Source organism: Phalangium opilio, unplaced genomic scaffold (assembly GCF_054372755.1).
Source record: "Phalangium opilio isolate 3A_F unplaced genomic scaffold, DU_Popi_V2 ptg000014l_1, whole genome shotgun sequence".
In the NCBI taxonomy this organism is placed as follows: Eukaryota; Metazoa; Arthropoda; class Arachnida; order Opiliones; family Phalangiidae; genus Phalangium; species Phalangium opilio.
The window spans coordinates 5,574,384-5,584,037 of NW_028324149.1; the positions used below are offsets into that span (position 1 = coordinate 5,574,384).

Below are 9,654 nucleotides of genomic sequence, written 5' to 3' on the forward strand. Positions count from 1 at the left end.
TTCTGCCATTCCATAATGTCCCCGGAAAATCGTTTAATTTCTAATTTTGGTAGCCTGACTGATGGGGCCCACCTAGCTGGCCTTTCGCCTTGTCTCTCTCCACCATTAAAGGTCGGCTCGCGTTCGATTCGTCCACGGGCTATCTCCCCGCCGGTCGGCTCCTCGAATCTTTCGGACGCCGTCGAATCGGCCTGCGATACTATCGAGTTTCTACGGCTACGTCGTTCTTTGTTCATTTCCTTTGTATGGAATTCTACCCTAGTCTTAAATTCTAGAATTGCTGCTCGGTATTTTTGTACTTCCTCTATTTCTATCTCGTAATTTTCTTCATCTAACTCAAGAACCAATGGCTCTATCATGTTGTCTAATTCTGCTAGTTCATCGCCCTTGATGGTTAGCTGTTGTAAGCTAATTACTAGTGTCTCTTCGTCTAAAGGTTCCTCGTTAAGGTGGTTCTTGATAGAACCGATTATTCTCGTAACTGCCGCGCGGAAAACTTTGCGCTTTCTTTTGTGTGCCACTAAAGGGGTTGCTGATGTCGCCATATTGTTAATTTAGTCCGCGAAAGTCTCTATTTAAGCTAATTTGCACTGATCACACGCGATTCCCGGGCTTGAGAGCACCATAAAATGTGCCGCAATGTTCAAAGATGGGAGAACTAAAGTGATTTAATTCTCGGCTGATTTGGGAGAGCTATAAAAGAATGCCTACCGACTGAAAAATAGGTATTCTAGGTTCGATTTTGAATCTACGTGTGAAGAAGGTCTTAAATAAAAACTAAACTGACTAAATTAAATATGAAAAATGAGAAAACTGATTTAACTTTAATTGCAACTAAAAAATAAAATAAAACAAAAGAAAACAAAACAAAACTTATCTACTCAAAGATGGTCCAGAGTGGCGTGGCTCTAACTGGGGAACTTTCTCTAAAGGGGCCCACGTGGGGCATAGTCACGGTAATACCCGGTTTTCACTGAGCGAATTTTCAGCGTTTTTCGCATTATTTTGCGGAAAAGGAAAAACTTTTCCTCTTTTTTTGGCGAATTTCGCGATTTTGCGTTGCGGGTCCTATTTCTATTTTTGCGAATTTTCCCAAGCCGCGTTTTTTTTTTCCTATGGCACAAACCAATCATTGAGGGTATGCTAGTCACGTGGTTAACGCTGAGCGCGTGTTTACTTGGGAGCCGCCATTTTGAAATTTTCAGTGTTCGACCCGAGGTTTAACAATCATTTGATTCAAATTGATTGATTAGAGTGCTGTGATAATACTGTGATAATACTGTGATAACTGATAATGACTAAACTCGATTCGGAAATGTTGGTGGAAGAAATAAGAAAATATCCCTACCTTTGGGATAAAAGAAATGGTAGTTATAAAGATATAAATATGAAAGACAATAGAATGAGTTCAATTGCAACAATGTTAAATTGTTCAAGTAAGTAGTTATTTCATATAATGTGCGTAGATATAATATTTCATATTTACAAATGTAATTAGAAAATGAAGTGGCTACTAAATGGAAAGGGCTGCGAGATAGATATCTGAAACTACGAAGGGAATATCTTCAAAAACAATCCAGTGGAGCGGGTAGCGATGATGTATCGATGCCAAAGTGGAAATTGTACACAATCTTGGATGGTTTTCTGGGTGCAACAGTAGAACCTAGAAGGTAAATTGTGCTATATTCGTTGTCCAGTTCTGAAAATTAATAGTTTATTCCATATAAATTCATAGAACCTCTAGCAATATTATGATAAAGCAAGTGTGTAACCGCTCAGTAGCGCATCCGCTTCAAGTGAATCAAAATAATGATAGTGATATTTCTGCTGAGCTGAGCCAGCGAGATGATAACGAAGCACGTGTGATATTTAACCATATGGCGAATGGTGAAACAGTCGAGTAAGTATTCCTATGTTTTGCAATCTCAAAATCAAAGGAGAAGCTACTGATGCTTCTTCCCAATGGCCCAATTGATTTTGGATAAGAAAGTGCTATTCGATTAAAAAGTTCTTATGTATTTTTAACAGGGACCTTGACCTAACGCTTACTGAACATGACAATGAAGTGTCTAACAATTTGGGTAAAAGTACTGACTCGAATATATATATAACCCCAAATGATATCGTAACTAGTCAAGAACATACGCAAGAAAATATTCCAGCTGCCGTCATGGATTGTGAAGGTCAAAGTGGAACAGCTCCAGCTCATATCAAAGCTCAGCAAGCCAAAATTATTAGTGACCAAGTTAAGCCACCTAACTCTAAAAGGAGGAAAGTTAACGATGTTGATTATAAAATGATTTCCTACTTAGATGCTGCTACAAAGAGTATAGAGAAAAAAGGGGGGCAAAATGATGAATCTGTCTTATACTTTAAAAGCTTGTTGTTTAGATATGAGGGTTTGGACAGAAAAAAACAGATTGATTTAAGGTTTCAAATCGAAAAACTGTTTTATGAAGTTGAATCGACCGAGTAATATATGTTCTTTACGATGCTTTCCTATCACCAACAATTTAGTTTCTAAACTCTGAAATGAGTCAATTTGGTTATGTCGCAATGCTGGCATGATTTTATGACGTTACAAATAAAGTACAAATTTTCAAAACAATTATTCTTGTGCAAGATAATTTAATGTATATCTAATATTTACAGAAAGAAACAAGAGCATTTTTTTTATAATATTTACAGAAAGAAACACGAGCATTTTATTATAATATTTACAGAAAGAAACACGAGATAAAAATTTAGCATCTCTGTTGACTCCTTAAAAGTTTGATTCTAAAATGCAGTTACAAGCACTAATCCTGATAGACCTTATTGTTTGTTTGCATTCTCTTCTTGGCCAGGAATGGCACCTTCGTTGCATAAATATTTGGCTAATGTATCTCTTAAAACACCAGCAAAACGACTATGTCTATTCGGCTGATTCCTCTCAGAAAAATCTTTTATCACGCATGATGCTACATTTTCTCGCCAGGTTCCATTTCTCAAGACTCTGTTTTCATCTACGTAATCTGCAAACCTTTCTGGCGCATACTTTCTTGTTGTAGAGGGCTTTCCGAATTCATCCGTCATAAGGTAGTTATGTAGACATACTGCGGCTTTTACTAGTCCATCAATATTTTCGGGACTACCATATTGAGTCCGTGAGAATATTCTCCAACGAACGCCCATGATACCAAAGGTATTCTCAATTACAATTCTAGCTCCACTAACACGAAGATTGTAGATTCTTTTGGTCAAGTCACCCTTTCCAGGGTAGGGCCTCATGATATCACGAGAAAGAGGAAAGGCCTCATCTCCAACAATGTAGTATGGAAATTTGGTTTGCGAGCCTGGGAGAATTCTTCCTTCAGGAATATTTAGATCGTTGTTTTGCATCCGAATACCAAACTCTGATGTTCCATAGATGCCACCGTCGCTTTGACAGCCATAACTACCCACATCGACCATTAAAAATCTATAATGAGCATCGCAAAGAGCTAATAAAACGGTACTAAACGTTCCTTTGTAATTATAAAACATAGAGCCCGAGTTTCCTGGTTTAGCTATTTGCACATGCTTGCCATCTATCGCTCCAATACAATTTGGTAAGCTCCATTGTTGTTCAAAACCTTGAGACACTTTGATCCATTCCTCTTCTGAAGACGGCAGCTTAACGTAAACAGGAGCCATGGTTTCCCAAATAGCATGGCATGTTTCTTTTATTATGTTTGAAACCGTGGTTTTTCCCAAGCGGTAGCTATAAGACAAGCTAACTTGCATGTCACCGCTTGCCAAAAATCTAAATCAAAAACCTGATGTTAGAAAATGCCACTATAGAAACACATCATAATAATAATACCGTAGAGTGAGAGCTAATCTTTCATCGGGAGATACGCTATACCTGAAGTTGGTATCTTTCTTCGTTATTGTGTCGCGGACTAGGAATAAGACATGGTCAAATTGGGCAGCAGACATACGGAAGTATCTAAAAAATTAATAAATTTAAGTCATTCCTTAATTTCTTCAGTATATAGCCAAGTGAAGAAGCTAACTGCTAATCAAAATGAAGTGACTGACTGAAGAACCAAGGCTTAACTTACTCAAAATGTTTTTCAGGATCGCCTTCTCTCATTTCTTGAACTAGATTAGCGAAATCACCTTGATGAAACCTTTTTGCATATATATCACGTATCCAGAAGCGTCTAATATATTGTTTTCTCCTCCATCTTCGATATAAAAGATATACTTTAATCGTGGTTAGAGTTTCGGCGATGCTATTATCCTCCATCTTGAAATAGCAGATAATCGCGAAGGTGACACGGGTCAGTTCAGTTCGGATAGGCGTATTTAGACATTTCTTTCCGCCACGGTTTCGCACAGTGAAAACCGACCACACAGGATAAAAATTGCCGTTGCGGTTTTTACCTTTTTTGCTTTTTCTGCGAATTTCTTTCCGTAATGAAATTCGCCCAGTGAAAACCGAGTGTAAGGAGAGAAAGTTCCGTGGTCCGCATTCCAGGTCGCAAAAAGGAGAAAGAGCAACTAATAAAGGGTTTTTGGCCCTTTTATACAAAAAATCTCAAATATTTCCACTCTGGCCACCAGTAGTACGAAAACGAGAGGAGCGCTGGGTTTTTGGTGACGTAGCCAGCGTCCTCGCTTCTTCGCTTACACAAAAGGGGTAAAGCCCGTACGCAAGTAAAAGCGAAAACAAGATTTTTCTGTAGGCTTAAGGCCCAAGTTGAAAACACTTATGAATAGTCAAAAATCTTACATGAATATTTAAAGAAACTAACACATGAATATATAAACTTAATAATTTCTCAACAGCCCTTGAGGTGCAAATATGAGTGGTGTACTATTCCCCAGTACCGAGTTACGAGGGGTGAAAATGAGGCTGAAATGTTTCGGGTAAAGGATTGCTGGTAGTGCACGACAACTTGGCGTGCACCCAGATATCGGATCTTCAGTCAATTGATAAACGTCACTCTCATCGTTTGTTTTTCTGCCTTGATCCAAACCAAGACCAGTTTTTTTAATCAAGCAGGCTGTGAAAATAAGTGCCTTGCGCTAGCGGGAGTAGTGGCTTAAATGGAGAGCCGCGATGTATAATATACAGACTATTAGATCTGCAAGAGTGATTTTAAACATGTTTAAAACTAGGTTTTTTTTTGTGTTTTTTACTGTTTTTTTCTACTTGTTTAAAAAACAGTTTAAAACAACAAATCGTGTTTTAAACGATAAAAAACACAACTTTTGTTTTTTTTAAATAAAACTCAATTTTTGCCAACCCTGTGTTACATGGTGTCAGACTGACGAATCTATACGCTTTTATATTTTCTTCGCTCACTCCGAAGGATGGGAGGATTAGTTGCGCCTTAGCGGAAATGTGGATCAAAATTAGAGATCGTTCAAACCAAGGTTTCTCTTGTTCGAGGAAGCGTCTGCAGCCAAACCAAGGTCAAACTCACAGAAATTAGCGTTGCTGTTACCTGTCGCGGGACAAGTGGCAATTGATGTATTCGATTCGTCAACTCTAAAGAACTTTGACAACACTATAGCGGTTAGAAGCCCATTCAATCCCGAAGGAACACGAGGTACATTGAGAAACACCTCGACCCTAAACCTTTGTCAGAAGATGAACGCCGGTTTGGCGGACTATACCAGGAATGATACAGTCAACTATACTTGGATCTTTTGCAAAAAAAGGGGCAGAGTCAAACTCCGTTGACTCCCATTTGGGTTCAATCCACGGATAAATTCAACTGGAAAGCCATCAATTTTCCCATAGGTATATCCAGAGCATTTAATAACCCTTGTAACAAAGAATCGGCGATATTCTGTCGAAAACCAGGTAGGCCTAAATCTTCTTTTAGGCCTCGTAAGTCAACTAACCCTAACAGCTAAACACTTTTACTTTATACTACCAGGTTGCGAAGCAGGTATTCTGCCACAATGGCCAGTTTGCAATTGGATGCATTCCGAACGCGTGACGTACGCGGACGCGGAAAGGAGTTGCAGAACGGAGAAGCAATCGCCCGTTCGGTTAGCCATGGTACACAACGCCGAGATACTGGAAATATTATCCAGGGTAGTCAGGGCCAACCAGGTATCTGGTTCAACGTGGTTGGTCATGAACGACAGTGAAATAGAGGGTGTTTGGAGATACTCCGACGACACCTTAGATGTTGAGAAACTAGGGTTGAAAGGCGAAAAAAACGGAGGTCGTACCAAAACCTGCGGTGCCATTTTCGGCAAACGATAGAAGTTCTTGATCGGGGATGAAAGATGTACCTTGACCTATCCTTCCCTGTGCGCAGTTGACGCAACAGCGCTCTCAGTCGATTTTGGTAATAAAAAGGTATGATACAGTCCATCAACAGTTTAGTCAGCAAACAAGCAACTTATTAGAACAATGACAGAATGGTTGAAAAGGGTGCGACTTATTTCCTCACGAAATGCATGACACTTCAAAATTAAATCCAGTACCCTAGTTACGTCAGCGCAAATTAACCATCTGGTTATCATCACGCAAGAAATCTAAATAATGAAACCAAAATACGCGCATTATATAAATTTCCCGTGTTAATCATTCGTTGTAAAAAATTTCAGTATAGAATTCTCGAAGCTAATAAAGAAGATACCTTTTAAATTTGATTATAAGTTTTTTCTCTTTCCCCCAATGTATTTTTTGAATTTCTGTTCAAATGGCCTTTTGTTTTGCCAAAATGGTTTTCGCTATACTTTGACGGGCATCACAACAGTTTGATTAATGACAGAAAAAAGTGGAGGCCTTCAACCCCTGCACTTCATTGGGTTCCTCCCTATCCTTGGGCCGTTCGGACCAGACGTTAAAACTCATGAGGGCCTTAAGCCTGGTTTTCACTGCCGAAAATTTCACGGAACAGTAAAAAAATAATCCGCAGAATTTTGCGGAAAATTCCTTAAAAACACGGCGACAAAACGTTTTCACTAAAACTTGTAATATCATGAAAGAGTGAGAGCTCGTAGAGACCAAGGCTTACCAGTTATGTCGAAAATGCACCAATAGCGACCTATCAATTTTCTTAGAATTTATTGTCTTTGTAAAAACGATCTTTTTTATCATATAAATAACAACTAAGCCAAAGTCCTTTAACAAATCGTTAACTATACATTTTTTTAAATTTAACTCGACCACACAAATGCCTTCAATTAAAAAAAAATGGCGTCGAAAATAAACCTCTCGCGAGCTGATCAAAACCAAGCCTATGACGCCACGCATTCGTCCTTGCCGCCCAGAAAAGGCAAAATTTTGCGGCAAGTTACCTCTGAAAAAACGGCGCAGAACGCGGTTTTTCCTGCGTTTTGGGCCAGTGAAAACCAGGCTTTAGGTGACGAAGTGAAAACAGGAAACGCCACGTACCCCAATGGTACGCAGGTTACCTGTTCTTACTTAAATCGTGGTAATTTGAAGACTTGGTTATGGTCGGACGGAATATACCAAGCTCCGAATGTCCTAGCGGCACCCAATGTCATAGCTAAGGAATGCCCTCCGAACCTCGTCCAATGGCCCAGCGCCTTTACGGATCCAACGCCACAAACTTCGAGAAAAACATGCGTTAACTTCGTAGTGGCCGACAACTTTTACCGCAAGTTACATTGGCGTAGAGTTCTATAGGCCCGTGGGGCCCAAGCCCCTCCAAAACTTTGTCATCATCATGTGTTTGTTGAAATCATGAAGATAGTGACTTCATGAAAATAATTTTTACGTATAACTGTTGCAAATAATCACTAAAGCGCAGAGGAGTGTTTTCCGAACAGAATAGTTTTATTTGGTTCCGTTATATCCAAGGTTAACCACGTTAAACCATTACCCTTGAAATTTGAGTGCGAGAGAGGAAACAACGTTGACTCTTCTTGTAGCTATTCATCCAAAACACTTTGCGAGAACGGCGTTCGTGTATACAGGAAATGTTACTGGCTCGAAACTAGTATGTTGAACTGGTTTAGGGCCGATGCGCAATGCGTCAGGAGGAATAGTAAATCTCGCTCAGCTAAAATAAACACGCCGGAGATTCTAAAGGGTCTCAAGAAATTAGTCGGAAAGAAGCGCTATTCCTTTAAGCGTTTTTATTATGGGAGCGAGCGACTTAGACGAGGAAGGTGAGTGGCGATACCTTGACGAATCAGAGGTTACGTCGGATCAATTGGGAAAACTATGGTATAAGGGTCGTTTTAACGGAGGGCGGGCTGAAAATTGCGCGGCAATGCGCGGTGATGGAGAAGTTGAATTGATTGACGCGAATTGCGACACGCCTAATAGTCCCATTCTTTTGCGAAGTACCTGCCAATGAAGATGCGAGGAAACCTTTCATCCACGTAGAATGTAGAACATCACGATACGACGGAAATGACATGCCTTCCGTTTGCGACAAAGGAGTCTATTTAAAGGACACGTGTTACTGGGTTGAATACGAAAAAGTTCAATGGACGGAAGCGCTCTTCCATGTAATATTCTCGTCTCTTGATTTGAAAATCATATTCCTCAGGTTGCGTTCGTTAATTTATATGAACGAGATAACACTCAGGGTCCAGAGAAACAGTTCTAATTTAGGCCATCTTTCTTGCCAAAATTACCAGCTTTATTCTAAAAATCACACACTTGTTTCGATCAGGGATAGATTTAATTTTAGAAGTAGGAATGGGGAACGGTTAGTATTTACTTCAGTCCGACTCATAGCCCAGTAAAAAGCCCCTCCCTCCAACACGAAACCAAAAGTTTAAATTATCTTATTGGTTCACTTTCCAAGACGTTGCTGACGGGGACGGCGAAAAATACGTAATTCTTTATTACCTCTGTCGCTATGACCCGCCTCTTCCTTCATACCCGCCCCCCCTGTCCCGTGAGGGGGGTCCGGGACTTTGACGCGTGCCCAGATTACTCTGTTCTCCATTCCAACTTCTAAAATTAAATTTATCCCTGGCTGAACTTTTTCAGTATCGGTTATCTCAATTCCCAAAAATGATAAGTGGCAACACTTTTCGGTATCATAAGTATTTGGTAGAAGTTTACATTCGGTATCATAAGTATATGGTAGAAGGTTACATTCGGTATCATAAGTATATGGTAGAAGTTTACATTCGGTATCATAAGTATATGGTAGAAGTTTACATTCGGTATCATAAGTATATGGTAGAAGTTTACGTTCGGTATCATAAGTATATGGTACAAGTTTACGTTCGGTATCATAAGTATATGGTAGAAGTTTACGTTCGGTACCATAAGTATATGGTAGAAGTTTACGTTCGGTATCATAAGTATATGGTAGAAGTTTACGTTCGGTATCATAAGTATATGGTAGAAGTTTACGTTCGGTTTCATAAGTATAAGGTATAAGTTTACATTCGGTATCATAAGTATATGGTATAAGTTTACATTCGGTATCATAAGTATATGGTATAAGTTTACATTCGGTATCATAAGTATATGGTATAAGTTTACATTCGGTATCATAAGTATATGGTATAAGTTTACATTCGGTATCATAAGTATATGGTATAAGTTTACATTCGGTATCATAAGGATATGGTATATAAGTTCACATTCGGTATCATAAGTATATGGTATATAAGTTCACATTCGGTATCATAAGTATATGGTATATAAGTTTACATTCGGTATCATAA

General features: G+C 39.2%; 2 protein-coding genes across 2 annotated transcripts in view; both read left to right on the forward strand.

Moving 5' to 3' along the window:
• LOC149705347 (protein regulator of cytokinesis 1-like) overlaps positions 1-9,654 on the forward strand; it is a 117,671-nt gene that overhangs the window by 81,631 nt on the left and 26,386 nt on the right. The gene's annotated exons all lie outside the window — the stretch shown is intronic.
• On the forward strand, positions 962-2,608 carry LOC149705354 (uncharacterized). Its single transcript, XM_089865523.1, has 4 exons — positions 962-1,436; positions 1,499-1,670; positions 1,736-1,900; positions 2,029-2,608. Exons 1-4 carry the CDS (start codon positions 1,295-1,297, stop codon positions 2,474-2,476), a joined length of 927 nt encoding a protein of 308 aa, XP_089721649.1. The 5' UTR covers positions 962-1,294; the 3' UTR covers positions 2,477-2,608.

Coding starts and splice junctions, on each gene's coding strand:
- LOC149705354 (XM_089865523.1), top strand. CDS start 1,295: ATGACTAAACTCGATTCGGAAATGTTGGTGGAAGAAATAAGAAAATAT. Junction 1,671..1,735: donor GCAACAGTAGAACCTAGAAG/GTAAATTGTGCT, acceptor ATAAATTCATAG/AACCTCTAGCAATATTATGA. Junction 1,901..2,028: donor GCGAATGGTGAAACAGTCGA/GTAAGTATTCCT, acceptor TATTTTTAACAG/GGACCTTGACCTAACGCTTA.